The 16,021-nt window shown below is 37.2% G+C and overlaps 1 protein-coding gene across 1 annotated transcript; it reads right to left on the bottom strand.

The window, feature by feature from the left end:
- Window positions 1-883: 883 nt before the first annotated feature.
- Window positions 884-1,801, bottom strand: LOC125393676 (olfactory receptor 4C6-like). The gene has a single exon (XM_048424287.3). It carries the CDS (start codon window positions 1,799-1,801, stop codon window positions 884-886), a length of 918 nt encoding a protein of 305 aa, XP_048280244.3.
- Between the last annotated feature and the right edge of the window lie 14,220 nt (window positions 1,802-16,021).

Genomic DNA, 16,021 nt, shown 5'->3' with positions numbered 1-16,021 from the left:
GAATCTGGTTGGATCAAGCGCTCGTTCAGTCCCAGTCAACTGGCCTTGGTGAACTCTCATTAGATCAGTTCCCTTGTATCAGTGGGTGATCCCACCCCTCGCGGTCCTGATTTCCTTTTTCATGTTCTTCCTCCTTCTGCTCCTCATTTGGACCTTGGGGGGCTCAGTCCGGTGCTCCAATGTGGGTCTCCGTCTGCATCGCCATCCATCGCCGGATGAAGGATCTGGGACTCTTGTCTATTTCCAATCTCCAGAAGGAAAACTACCTGAATTTTCTTCAGGTTCACCTTCTTATTTAGCTTCTCTAGGATCACGAATAATAGGCTCAAAGACCTTTAATTATGGCTAGAATCCACTTATGAGTGAATACATACCTTATTCCTCTTTTTGTGACCATGAATCTTAAAGACACAACCTGAATATAAAGGTAGGTAACAAATGAAATAAATAACTAGAGAACATCAGGAAACACTTGCCTCACTTTTAATTTGAAAGTTTATATGGAAATGAAAAATATAATTTAATAATCAGAAAATCAATAAAGAAAATTATTTGAAAATTATTTCAGCCAAATGTAGATATAACAAAGAAAATACCCTAGGCTGTGGAAGGTTCACACTATGTGTTTTTGTTTTGTTTTTTTTTCTTTGTTCCCAAAACTTTGAGAGGAAGAAAATGTACTATAGAATACTCTGGTGTGGATATTCTGGAGCTGGAGATTTGGGAAGAAACAGACTAAGCAGCATGCTGAGATACCTTGAACCTTCTTTTTAATTTAAAAGATGCCTCTTCTGCTGTATATCTAATGGTCTGAAATTAATGCAGAAGATGTATCTCCAAGAGATTAGTAAGAAATGTTTGTTCCTTGGCATATCAATGACACTTAGGGTCCCCTTTTCATCCACATTTTCCTCAAAGCGTTTTTTACCTCTGCATTTCTTAAAGTATAGATCAAAGGATTTAACATTGGTTCAACAATGGTAGCAGACACAGCCATGGCATTGTCTATGGGGTAAGTGACCACAGGCCTCATGTACAAGAAGATGCAAGGTACAAAGAACAGCACCACCACTGTGAAGTGAGAACTACATGTGGAGAGGGCTTTGCGCCTTCCTTCAGAGCTGCAAGACTTCAGGGAGCACAGGATGACTAAATAGGAAGAGATGAGAATTAGAAAAATGGTCATACACATCACCCCACTATTGAGAATGACTAAGAGACCCAGGATATGGGTGTCCATGCAGGCTAGCTGCAATAAAGGAAACAAATCACAGATCACATGATCAATGACATAGGGACCACAGAAAGGTATTTGATACATGAAGAAAAGCTGAATGGTTGCATGAACAAATCCTCCCACCCAGGCCCCTCCCACCATCAGGCAGCACACTCGAGGACTAACAGCGGTCACATAATGAAGAGGTTTACAGATGGCCATGTAGCGATCATAGGCCATCACAATAAGAAGAATAATCTCTACCCCACCAAAGAAGTGCTCAGCAAAGAGCTGGGCCATGCAACCTTCAAGGGAGATGGTAGTGTTCTCAGAGAGAGAGTCCATAATCAACTTTGGAGCAGTTACTGAAGAGTAGATGATATCCAAAAGAGACAAGGAAATGAGGAAAAGGTACATGGGGGACCTCAGATTTGAACTCATGGTTACAGTTATCATAATCAGTAGGTTTCCCAAAAGTGTGGCCATATACATGATAAGAAACAATGTAGAGAACATTGGCCTCAGTTCTGGAATCCTTGTAATGCTCAAAAGAATAAACTCAGTCACATTATTTGGGTTCTCCATTTGATGTCAGCTGGTGAAAGCATGGAATTCTGTGCAGGAGAATCTTTTTGTTTGTTTTTCTAAAAAAAAGGCATTATTTCTAATTAGTAACTTTTAGGTGTGCTGGATATATGTTGTACCCCATTTCTCCAGACTTCTAAGAATTTTTTGTCATTTTTCCTCCAATTGACTATTCATTTTACCATGTCTGCTTTCATTTCAAAGCACTAATTTTAGTTGCTAACAATAATGTCTGATGGCAGCTTCTGCTCTAATCCCACAACTCTACATCATCTAACTGATTTTAATCAGACTTTCTGTTATGGTACTTGATTCTGTAGCAAGAATTCCTGCTTCAGTGCTCTAGAGCATACACAATCCTAGGAAAATGTGTCACTAACGTGTTTGTGGAATTCAGACAGTAGTGGATAGGAGCCAATTGATAAATGGCAACCTGCTTAATGCTATTTGAGGCTTATAATTTTCTTTTCCTGTCTCATTTTCTCCAATGTTTTTTCCTACTTTGCAATATCACTATTTTATATATCCTACTTTATATATTTTATATATCCCATTTTGTATCCACTCAGCTCTTCCCTATGTTTCTGTTCTTGAAAAGCTTGCAGATAGATAGGCTGTTGATCTTCATTAACCATTAAACATAAATACAAATTTAGAAAGCATGTAAATCTTCATTTATTATGTATCTATATACCTATATAAATACATATTAAACATTTATATTGTACTCCTGTATGAACTTATCAGATTATACAAACCTAAAGAATTTATATTCATTAACAGTTAACAATAAAGATGCCTTCTAAACTCATTTGTTTTTGTTTGGTTTTGTTGATAATTTCATGGATTGTACAGCCTTGACCCTTGAATATAATGTCTTTTTTTGAGTAGTTTACAAACAATGGATTTCACTGTGGTTGTTTCATGCAGAATTTGTTTTGTTGATCCTCCCCAGCCTCTCTCTGTTATACCCCTGTCTCTCACTTATACCATTCTTCCCTTCACTGGTTGTCTTTCTATTCTAATGTTATATATACTCACATATTGTCTTTTCTCCTCTTTACTTTCTTAAAACATTTTTACTACTTCACATATCCTTTTCAACTTTTAGAATATCCCCATATACATACATACATAGAGGCATACAAACATACATACCTAAATACGCATCCATGCATACATATGTACATACTGCAGAAACATACACTTTGGTGTCTTTGTGCAGTGGTAAACTCCCTGGTTCTAATGTAAGCAGATTTGGTTCTCTTATGCTGAGAACCTCCTTACTGACTGCTCAATGTTCAGTCATGCCGAAGCAGAGCCAAAAAGAGCAATCAAAGTCATTGTGAGTCAGAGACATATTAAAGACACAGTGTTAAGATATTTATAAATTTATTTTCTAATTTCTGTAAAACTGTAAGACATATCTGTAATGTGGTGTCATATACACTGAATATTAGCCATGTTAAGTCTGAAGGAAAGGAGATTATGGGTTGGTGATGAGTCTGAGATATGTAATGAGTACATGACTTAGAAAAGAAAGCAAAGGCAAAAAATCCACATGAGATAAGATTTATTATCATATGACTTCCAGAAACAGTAAACAAGACTTTGAGAAGTCATGAAACTCAACTAAATCCTTTTACTGAATGAATATATAATCCAATTTGCTAGCTACTGTATCCTTTGTCTCTTCTAAGGGTTACAGTCTTCCTTATAGCACTTCCATTAATATAAAAGAAAGAACAGGAATGCAAATATTTCAAGAACATTATTCAAAAGTTCATCATAGATTTTCCCCATTGTTATAAGCTTCACAATTTCCTGTGACCTCTGATCACATAATCATCTCTTAACAAATCCCTTATTCTTCCTTTTCCATTCCTCTCCTTTTCCTATGACTCCTTTCATCACTGTCATTCTGAGCATGTGTTACAGAACTGTGCAGATACCATATTTAATTAATTTCTTTTACTTTTTATCTCCTTGTGGAATTGTTTAAATATGACAATTGATTACTTTCCATTAAGTGTTTAACGCTATATTATATACATTGCAATTGTTAAAATATAATCCAAATATGTATAACAACAACTAAAAAAAATAGTGACCATGAATTTGAAAGAAAGCAAAGAGGGTGGAGTACATGAGAAAAGTTGAGTGGTGAAAAATGGAAAAGAAAAGTTATGTAACCATATTTTAATTTCAAAAAGCTAATTCATTCTACAAAATTGAATTAATTCAACAAAACAAATTGAATTATAGGACTAAGAAAGGAAAGTGCCACATAATTTGGAAGTTTGTCTTCTAATATCATGCTTCAGCTACCACAATTAACATCTTTCACATTTAACACTTCAGTTCACAGACATGATGTGACCAAAATTCAGAGTTGAAGCCTACTTTGGCCTATCAGTTTAGTATTGATCCATGGCCACAATTCAGTCTTTATAAACTGGGTTAAAAGGAATCTTGATGCAAAATGTTGGTACCTCTCCATCCTGAGATCAATCATGCAAACAAATGAAACAGTTCAATTCCTAACACACTTAAAATAAAATTGTACATTGCAATTTAATTGTTACAATAACTTCAAAATCCATCTTTCAGACTAATTGTCACAATTTCTATCAAATAATTTTAAGGCACCTCCAGTTTCAGTTTTTCATCAATTCTGTGACCACTCACCTGTTGATCCAAGCAAATTAAAGGCAAAGATTATGCAGCTAAGTTGTCTAAGGCCACTTTGAGTGAAAATCCAGTGCCAGTAGAGATGTTATTATTTCATCTTCTCTAAAGAAGAGTGACAAATCAGAACAGGGGAGGCAATTCCAGTCACCTGGAGAAGTGACTTTCTAATGACTTCAAAGCATGATTAATGATAGATGTTCTGAGTAGCCCAGTACCTATGTAGGAAAGAGATATTTGGTTTTGAAAGGACTTGAAATTTTCTATGTAGGTTTTCTCCAAAGTCAGCCTGCAAAATACCTCACAAAAATCACGGACAGCATATGCTTACCACTTGATTCTATTTTCATCTTAATGAGTAAACTTTCCCCAAAACACATTTTAAAAGGAACAATATTATCATATTGTCTCTTGGGTAATATACTTATGGAAATAGAGGTCAGAGTGTAATTTGCTAGAGACACAGATTTCTAAGATGGAGATGAGGCAAACATGTATATCATATTCCTATGTGACCATGTCTCCACTGACTGAGAATCTAATTACTTTACCAATAATTTCCTATCTATCCATGTACTGAGGAGAAGTTTCCCAGAGGAAGAAATAAACTGGAACAAGGCCAACATGATACTCACCAAAACAATCAAATTCATAGATCATAATAGGAGTCTTTCAATTACTTATTCCAAAACTATGCTATGCTCTTTGTGAATAGTTTGTCCATACATTACTTTATTCAACTTGAAATTATAGTACCCTGTAGTAAACATTTTTAATCCTGTTTATTGGTACTCTTAAAATTATTATTGAAATACACATTAAATGCCAGTATTATTTTTTCTTATGAATTTAAAAAATATAAACCATATTTCCTTTTAGGTTATTTTATTTTTGAAAATTTTATACATATACACAATGTATTGTTATCATATTTACACCATCATCTTCTATTATTATACCTCCTACCCCTCTCAAACCTGTTCTTAACTAGTCCCTCTATCTAAATAACTCCATCCCTTATATACCCCAAATCTTACCTCTTTCTGCCCCATACTGCTCTCTGAACTTGAATGCTATTTCTTCACTAGATATCATCATATGGCATCAGTCTTTGAGATGAACTTGATGTGTTAAGAAATATCATAATATTTCTTAAAACTGTTTATAAGGAGGAAAAGTTCATCCAATGGACTTGTCTGTCTTGTTTGCATCTCTTTGTTTTTACTTTCTCATTTTAATTTTAAAATGTCTTGTTAATCTCCTCACTCATCCATTAAGGCATCAGTATATCTCTTAGGACAGTCATTGACTTTGGTTTTCTACTTGAAATCATTCATCTATCTTAGAGTAGATGATATTTTTCTCAATAATACTTCTTACTGGCTTTTCATGACTCCCAGATAATCATAGAACAAAGTGAACTACACATAGCTTACTTTAGAGTCTTTTTATTTGCTTAATTATCACCAGATTGTTATATTTCAGAACATTAAGTGCTAATTGTGATCAGGCTCCTAGGCTTGATCACTGTGGGAAAATGTCATTTTTCCAGTGGATTCAATATACTAAAACAATTGGTAGGCTAGACAGTCACATTCCAAAAGTAACTGTTTAAGATCTAGAATTACTGTATGTTCAAATTATGGGAGAGATATCTTCCTGAACAATAAATTTGAGAAAGGATATTTGCAGGATGCATGTATACAGATACTACAGTGAAAGAAACTCAAAGCTTAAGTGGGAAGAGACTACCAAAAAAAAAAAAATGACATCTTCCTCCATGGGCAATGGGAATCACTAAGAATATGTATCAATTCCTTATCTTCATGTAATAAACGTACCACCAATTATTGTGCTTTCATTCTCAGATGGAAGATTAAGAGTTGGAAATGAATGTGGATCCTGCAGCTGGCTTGATGTGACGAAAAGGTAGTAGTAGCCTTCTCAGATTCATTTACCTTCTTTATAAAATGAACACAATGTCTTTAAAATGATTATTTTTTTAAATTTTAGATCATGGGTTATCTATGTAAGTGAATGTGTCTGATAAATGATAATTTATTAAATGTAAACATATAAATCATATATACAGAGTAATATTATGAGAAAATAGTTTTGCATATTTCAGTGTGATAAATGGATGAATATTTGATCATGATCTTTCAAATGTCTACTCCAGTACTGATGAGGAAAAAAAGTACCTATACTCTATATTCTAGAAAAATATTTAGCCATGGCAATATTTGAGAAAATTAGAACAAATGCAGAGTAATTTTTAAAATAAATTTCTACCTTATATTTTATCCTGAGGTGTGGGAAGAGAGACCCCTTAGAAATTTTGTATATTTGTTTTTAACACATTTTGTAACATGAGGGCCGGCTTGTTGGGGTTTCCGTCCCTCCCAGTACCCCAACAGCTGGCAAGCAACAAAGAAAAATCACACACAAGACTCCATAAGGTTATAAACTGATTGGCTCATTAGGTCAGGCTTCTTATTAACTCTTATAACTTATGTTACCCCATTATCCTTATCTACTTTAGCACATGGCTCCGTACCTTTCTCAGCTGGGCAAGTTACATGCTGCCTCTTCAGTGATCTGCGCAGGAGTGAAGGAATGGCTTCCTGCTTTCCAGGATACTCCTGTTTTCATTGCATCACCTCTACTTCCTGTCTGGTTTTCCCACCCATACTGCCTGCCTGGCCAATCAGCGTTTTATTAAAATATGATTGACAGAATACAGACAATTCCCCCGCATCATTTCCCTCTTTTTTTTTTTAAACAAAGGAAAGTACCCATAGTCCATTTGTTGGGAATGTGGGCGTAGTATTTCAGGCTACTTCCTGCTGGTTGGGGGCGCTGATGATCTTATGGGGACCTAAAGAAAATTTAGAGTTATAATCAAGTCCTGACTGGAGTATCCTGTGAGACCTGATCATCTCAGGCAGCGCCTTGAATCCGTTCTGGATGTAGAATTCAGACATCCAGGCCATCTGTTCCTACCGGAAATTTCTCAGGAGGTCTCCCTTGATCAAAGATGATTTTTCTTAACTCTGAATAAATCCAGAGCCTCTCATTTTCTGTGGAAACAAAAGCAAAATCTCTTCTCCAAAGTAACATACCTTTTGACTTCAGTTTTGAAGCCAAGGAATTTTCAAAATTCCTATCTTGGGTTAGTTCAGTAGCATTTATAAACAAAAGTCTTTTAGCAGTTGTTGCTCCTTCCTCAGAAAACAAACAATTTAAAGAGAGCATAATAGCATACAGTATGAAGATTCTCTGTGCATTTTCCATCTTTATGTGGCTTTATTTTAACCTCTATTTCTTTTATTTTTACTTTTACTTTTTGAGACAGGAACTTTGTATATCTTTGTCCTGGAAAAACACTGTAGACCAGGCTGTCTTTGAACTCACAGAGATCCTCCTGTCTCTGCCTCCCCAGTGCTGGGATTAAAGGTGTATGCTACCACACCTTGAACTCACAGAGATCTGTCTCTGCCTCCCAGGCATTGGGATTAAAGGCGTGTACTACCACACCTTGAGGTCACAGAGGTCAATCTACCTCTACCCCTTGAAGTCACAGAGGTCAATATGCCTCTGCCTCCCAGGCATTGGGATTAAAGGTGTGTACCACCACACCCAACTACTCTCTTTCTTTCCTTTTAACTTTAAGAACTTTAACTTTTAGCCTGCATATACACACTGTAAACCATTTAGAGGTTTTCTTCCTCTTTGAATCTCTCTTTACTGTATATTTTTCTTTTTCTGACCACATGAGCCATTAATTTACTAAGCAATATGGAGAGCCGTGGCTTTGACAGCTAGATCCAGCTCATTCCTTAGCATTTCAGCCTCAAGGCTGAGGTACCAGCCAGAGCTGTGTTCACTGCCACAACTCTATGGCGTTTCAAAGTCCTTGCCAGCAAGCAAGCTGCAGCATTCTGCTCACAGACCACACTCAGTCGGACTGCCTGCCTGAAAGAGTCAGAGTTTGCTCTGGCAGGACAGCCCAGAAAGCCGGCATTTTAAAACAGCACAGCTTTTTTCCTGCTACGACTGAAAGCCGAAAAGCATGTGTTCAGCTTTTCACCAACAGCATTTAAGTGTTTCGTGGCAGGACCTCTTAATGAGCTGCAAGGTTTTGCAGTTAAGGCTGAGTCAAGAAGCCTCTCTTAGATGAGAGCATTTGCTTGCCTCTAGCAAGCAGAGCAGAACCGAAAAATTGCTGCTACCAAGAAAACATACTTTATTCTTTCCCAAACTTTCTCAGGTTTTCTGTGGATTCATTTATCCACGTCTGGGCGCCATATGTAACATGAGGGCCGGCTTGTTGGGGTTTCCGTCCCTCCCAGTACCCCAACAGCTGGCAAGCAACAAAGAAAAATCACACACAAGACTCCATAAGGTTATAAACTGATTGGCTCATTAGGTCAGGCTTCTTGTTAACTCTTATAACTTATGTTACCCCATTATCCTTATCTACTTTAGCACATGGCTCCGTACCTTTCTCAGCTGGGCAAGTTACATGCTGCCTCTTCAGTGATCTGCGCAGGAGTGAAGGAATGGCTTCCTGCTTTCCAGGATACTCCTGTTTTCATTGCATCACCTCTACTTCCTGTCTGGTTTTCCCACCCATACTGCCTGCCTGGCCAATCAGCGTTTTATTAAAATATGATTGACAGAATACAGACAATTCCCCCGCATCAACATTTTATATTTTTATATAATAATACCAGATAAAAGTGAAGTAAGAAACAAATCAACAAATTTTTCTTTGTTCTTCAAATTTCTAACTTCCATTTTACTAACTTTTTTGTATTACCACAGTCTGTGTAAAATTTACTTAAAGTTCTACTGAAAAGCCCATGTTATCCAGGTAACAAATGTATGAATAAATTAAATAAGTATTAGTGAGTCTCTAGAGAAAAAAATATACTTCAGAATTATTAAAACTATAATTGATGCTTTCTATGTGAAATCCAGACTTTATGAATGTTAATATTTTAGCTTTGAAAATAAAACACAGATTTAACACTATTAAAGACACATAGAAGTCCTGGCGCCATTAAATGACCAAAAATATTGATGCTGGAAGTTTTGTTTTTTTCTATTTGTTAATCATCTGTGAAATTTCTTAGTTCTCTTTCACAGTTTACCACAAACATAATCCTCATCTTTTTTTTATGCATCACCACCTCCTGGTCTTTTGTAATTGGCTAAATTATTCTCCGATGACTCATCTTTAGTTGCAAAAGCCTTGCAGCTTTTTAAAGAGGACACATCAGCAAACATTTAATGGTGTTTATGAATACCTGACAGCATGCTTCTTGGTGGTGACATGGACCTTGAAACTCCATAGAGTTGTGCCAACAAACATGACTCTCACCAGTACCCATACCATGAGGCTAGACTCTAAGAAAGCTAAGGAATGGGTGGATCCAGCCTTCAAAGCCATGGCTCTAATACTAGCCAATCATTTAGCAAATTAAAGACTCATGTTGTCAGAGAAAGAGAGATATACAGTTAAGAATTTCAATAAACTCTTCATAGCATTCTTCAAATCTGTTTTTATTGCTGTGTAAATGGTGGGATTTATCATGTGTGTGACAATTGTAAAGAACATAGTCACCTGCTTGCCCACAGGGTTGGCAATCACAGGGCACATGTAAATAAATATACAAGACACAAAGAAGAGAACTGATGTGGGACAATGGTCTTGCACTCTGTCAGTTATATTTTATTGTTTTAATAAAACACTGATTGACCAGTAGCCAGGCAGAAAGTAAGGCAGGGCAATGAGAACAGGAGAATTCTGGGAAGAGGAAGAGGAAGCCAGACACAGAGGAAGCAAGATGAGAATGCCTCACTGATAAAAGGTACCAAGCCATGTGACTAACATAGACAAGATCAATGGGCTAATTTAGGAAGTAAGAATTAGTTAATAAATAGTCCAAGCTAATAAGCCAATTAGTTTATAATTAACGTAGACCTATGTATGTTTCTTTAAGACTGAATGACTGCTGGACCAGGTGGGACTGAAAGTTCTGTCAACAAATACCACCCAATATGGTATGGTCAGTCAACAAATGATTTGTGAGAGGAAGCCAATTGTTGGTTCCTGGCTGTTCAGCAGCTCAAAGCCAAAATAATACTAATTAAATTACTGCTTGACCCATTAGCTCTAGCTTCTTATTAGCTAAAACTTATATCTTAACTTAACCCATTCCTAGTAATCTGTGTATCACCACATGGCTGTGGCTTATTGTGAAAAGTTCCATCTGACTCCAGCAGGGCTACATGGCTTCTCTCTAACTCTTCCTTCTTTCTCCCTGCATTCAGTTTAGCCTCCTATGCCTACCTCTATTCCCTGTACAGGCCCAAGACAGTATTCTTTTTTAATTAACCAATCATATTCACACCATATAGAAAGGAATTCCACATCAATGGCACCAATGATCCACTTAAAACCCGAGAGAGCTTGGGAAGTAATTCTGTAGACAAAAGAACAGTTAAGCGTGACTTCTTGGTACCAGCATTTTCTTGGGTGGGAGAGGCAATTGAATCTCAGTGAAGAGAGGCTTCCTGAAATAAAAAAGAGAGGTTTTATGACTCCAGCTTTAGCTGCAGAAACCTTGCAGCTGTTTAAAGAAGACACACCAGCAAACACTTTAATGGTGTTTTTAAATAGCTAACAGGATCCTTCTTGGTGATGGCATCAACCTTGAAACTCCATAGAGTTGTGCCAATAAACATGGCTTTCACCAGTATCTACACTATGAGGCTGGACTCGCAGAAAGCTAAGGAATGGGGTGGATCTAGCTGTCAAATCCACGACTCTAATTCTAGCCATATCGCTTGGCAAATTAAAGACTCATGTGGTCATAGAAAGAGAGAGAAACTGTAAAGGTAGACTCAGACAAAAGAAAACTTCTAAATGGTTTACAGTGTGTTTAGAAATATGTGTTAGTGAGTCTTCAGGGGCTTCTCTCCCCTGCTACTGCCTCTCTCTTCCTATCCCATCCCAGCTTGTGCCCAGGCTCCCCCTCTCACCTTCTTCCCTTCTTCGGGGCCATAAGACCCCCCCAGCTCAGACTGTTTGGGCACTAGGATGGGGTGGTGAGTGCAACCAACCAGGAGTTCATTTGTTTCAATAGCCTGCCTGCAGCAAGGTAGGCCTTTTGTCTGCGAGGTCCCTGACCAGCAAGGGGTCCTGAGCCTGTACCAGAAGATCCATCGGAGGGGTGAGTGTGTTTCTGACCCACAGCAGTAGCCCAGGAATTGCAGCACAGACACTCCTCAACCCCCTAAACTTCCGGGTCAGCCTTCAGGGGCTTCTCTCCCCTGCTACTGCCTCTCTCTTCCTATCCCATCCCAGTTTGTGCCCAGGCTCCCCCTCTCTTCTTCCTCCCTTCTTCGGGGCCATAAGATTCCTCAGCTCAGCCTGTTTGGGTGCTGGGACAGGGTGGTGAGTGCAACCAGCCTGGAGTTCCTTTGTTTCAATTGCCTGCTTACAGCAAGGTAGGCCTTTTGTCTTCAAGGTCCCTGACCAGCAAGGGGACCTGAGCCTGTACCAGAAGATCAATCAGGGAGCATTTGAAGGAAGAGATGGGCAGGCGCCAATGCAAGAATTCCTCCAACAATCTGAAAAGCAACATGAAAACACCAGAACCCAGCGAACTTACAACAGGAGGACTTGAAAACCCTAATCCAGAAGAAGTAGAAAAAATTGACATTATGAAAATGATAGAGTCCCTTAAACAGGAGGTGAAAAACTCCCTTAAAGAAATAGATGAGAAGAATAATAAAAAGTTTGAAGAAATGAGTAAATCTGTAAAAGATACATTAGGAAACCAAGAAAAAACAATCAAACAGATAATGGAAACAGTTCAAGACTTGAAAACTGAAATGGAGGCAATGAAGAAAACACAAACTGAGGGCCGGCTGAATATGGAAAATCTAGGTAAACCATCAGAGACAACAGAGACAAGTATAACCAACAGAATACAAGAGATAGAAGAAAGAATCTCAGATGCTGAAGACACCATAGAGAAAATAAATGCACTGATCAAAAAACCCCAGCAAATCCAACAAATTTTCACCACAAAACATTCAGGAAATTTGGGACACAATAAAAAGACCAAACCTAAGAATAACAGGGTTAGTAGAAGGAGAATTACAGCTCAACGGCTGAGAAAATATATTCAACAAAATTATAGAAGAAAACTTTCCTAACCTAAAGAAAGATATTCCTATGAAGGTTCAAGAAGCATACAGAACACTGAATAGACTGGATCAAAAAAAAATCCCCTCGCCATATATTAATCAATACACAAAACATACAGATTAAAGAAAGAATATTAAGAGCTTCAAAGGAAAAAGGTCAAGTAACTTATAAAGGTAAACCTATCAGACTTACACCAGACTTCTCTTTGAAAACCATGAAAGCCAGAAGGTCCTGGATAGATGTACTGCAGAAACTAAGAGACCATGGATGCAAGCCCAGACTACTATGCCCAGCTTTTGTTCACTATCAATGGAGAAAACAAAATATTACAGGATAAAAACAAATTAACAATACATAGCCACAAATTCAGCCTTACAGAAAGTAATAGAAGGAAAATCACAACCCAAGGAATCTAACAGTGCCCACAATAACTCAGACATCTAGTGACCGTTCACCAGCACAACTCAAAGAAGAGAATCACACAAACTCTACTAACAACAACAACAAAATTAACCGGAGTTAACAACCACTGGTCATTAATATCACTTAATATCAATGGACTCAATTCACCTATAAAAAGGCACAGGCTAAGAGAATGGATATGAAAACAGGATCCAACATTCTGCTGTTTACAGGAAACACACCTCACCCACAAAGACAGGCATCTACTCAGAGTAAAGGGTTGGGAAAAGGTTTTCCAAGCAAATGGACCTAAGAAACAAGCGGGTGTGGCCATACTAATTTCTAACAAAATTGATTTCAAACTAAAATCAATCAGAAGAGATGGAGATGGACATTTTATACTCATAATGGGAACATTTATCAGGATGAAGTCTCAATCCTGAATATATATGCCCCTAATATAAAAGCACCCATGTATGTGAAAGAAACATTACTAGAAAGAACTCAAGGCACACATCAAACCACACACACTAATAGTAGGAGATTTCAACAGTCCTTTCTCACCAATCGAAAGGTCAATCAGACAGAAACCTAAGAGAGATATAAGAGAATTAATGGAGGTTATGAATCAAATGAACTTAACAGACATCTATAGAACATTCCACCCAAATAGGAAAGAATATACCTTCTTCTCAGCATCGCATGGAACCTTCTATAAAATTGACCACATACTCGGTAACAAAGCAAACTTCCACAGATACAAAAAAAAATTTAATAACCTCCTGTGTCTTATCACATCACCATGGAATAAAGCTAGAATTTAACAATAATTCTACCCCCAGAAAGCCTACAAACCCATGGAAGCTGAACAGTCAACTACTGAACATCCCCTGGGTCAGGAAAGAAATAAAGAAAGAAATAAAAGTCTTCCTTGAATTCAATGAAAATAAAGACACAACATACCCAAACCTATGGGACACTATGAGAGCAGTGCTAAGAGGAAAGTTCATAGCTCTAAGTACCCACATTAAAAAAAAAACAGAGAAAGCTCACAATACAGACTTAATGGCACAGCGGAAAGCTCTAGAAAAAAAGAAGCAGATTCACCCAGGAGGAGTAGAAGACTGGAAATAATCAAACTGAGGGCTGAAATCAACAAAACAGAAACACAGAAAACAATCCAAAGAATCAATGAAACAAAGAGCTGGTTCTTTGAGAAAGTAAACAAGATTGACAAACCTTTATCCAAACTAATCAAAAGACAGAGAACAATGCAAATTAACAAGATCAGAAATGAAAAGGGAGACATAACCAGAGACACAGAGGAAATGCAGAGAATCATTAGATCTTACTACAGAAGCTCATATGCCACAAAATTGGAAAATATGAAAGAAATGGACACTTTTTTTAGATAAATATCATATACCAAAATTAAGTCAAGACCAGGTGAGCAGTTTAAATAGACCTGTAAGTTGCGAGGAAATAGAAGCTATCATCAGAAACCTCCCTACCAAAAAAAAAAAAAAAACCCAGGACCAGATAGTTTCAATGCAGAATTTTATCAGAACTTCCAAGAAAAGCTGATACCTATACTTTTTAATGTGTTTCACAAAATAGAAAGAGAAGAGTCATAGCCTATCTCCTTTTACTAAGCTACAGTCACCCTGATACAAAAACCACACAAAGACTTAACCAAGAAAGAGAATTACAGACCAGTCTCACTCATGAACATCGATGCAAAAATTCTCAATGAAATACTGACAAACCAAATCCAAGAACACATCCAAGAAATTATACATTATGATCAAGTAGGCTTCATTCCAGAGAGGCAGGGCTGGTTCAACATATCTATTAATGTAATCCCTCATATAAATAAACTGAAAGAAAAAAAACCATATGATCATTTCATTGGATGCGGAAAAAACATTTGACAAAATTCAATGCCCCTTTATTATAAAGGTCTTGGAGAGATTAGGAATACAAGGATCATACCTAAATTTAATAAAAGCTATTTACAGCAAGCCAACAGCTAACATTAAATTAAATGGAGAGAAACTCAAAGCCATCCCACTAAAATCAGGAACAAAGCTGTCCACTCTCTCCATATCTCTTCAATATAGTGCTTGAAGTTCTAGCAATAGCAATAAGACAGCATAAAGATATCAAGGGGATTCAAATTAGAAAGAAAGAAGTCAAACTTTCATTATTTGCAGATGATATGATCATGTACATAAGCGACCCCAAAAAATCTACCAAAGAACTCCTACAGCTCATAAACACCTTTAGCAATGTGGCAGGATACAAGATCAACTCCAAAAAATCAGTAGCCCTCTTATACACAAATAACAAAGAAGCAGAGAGGGAAATCAGAGAAACATTGCCTTTCAGGATAGCCACAAATAGTATAAAGTATCTTGGGGTAACTCTAACCAAGGAAGTGAAAGATCTATTTGACAAGAACTTTAAGGTTTTGAAGAAAGAAATTGAAGAGGATACCAGAAAATGAAAGGATCTTCCATGATCATGGATTGGGAGGATCAACATAGTAAAAATGGCAATTCTACAAAAAGCAATCTATAGATTCAATGCAATCCCCATCAAAATCCCAACAAAATTCTTCACAGACCTTGAGAGAACAATAATCAACTTTATATGGAAAAACAAAAAACCCAGGATAGCCAAAACAATCCTATACAATAAAAGTACTTCCCAAGGCATTACCATCCCTGACTTCAAACTCTATTACAGAGCAACAGTGTTGAAAACAGCTTGGTATTGGCATAACAACAGAGAAGTCGACCTATGGAATCGAATAGAAGACCCGGGTATTAACCCACAAACTTATGAACACCTGATTTTTGACAAGGGAGCTAAAGGTATACAATGGAAGAAGGATAGCATCTTTA

Source organism: Myodes glareolus, chromosome 7, assembly GCF_982192425.1.
Source record: "Myodes glareolus chromosome 7, mMyoGla1.1, whole genome shotgun sequence".
In the NCBI taxonomy this organism is placed as follows: Eukaryota; Metazoa; Chordata; class Mammalia; order Rodentia; family Cricetidae; genus Myodes; species Myodes glareolus.
The sequence above is the reverse complement of the archived record's forward strand: the minus strand, read 5'-3'. Positions and strand labels throughout refer to the sequence as shown.

Excerpts from the sequence above, each read along its gene's own strand:
- LOC125393676 (XM_048424287.3), bottom strand. The coding sequence starts at position 1,801 with ATGGAGAACCCAAATAATGTGACTGAGTTTATTCTTTTGAGCATTACA.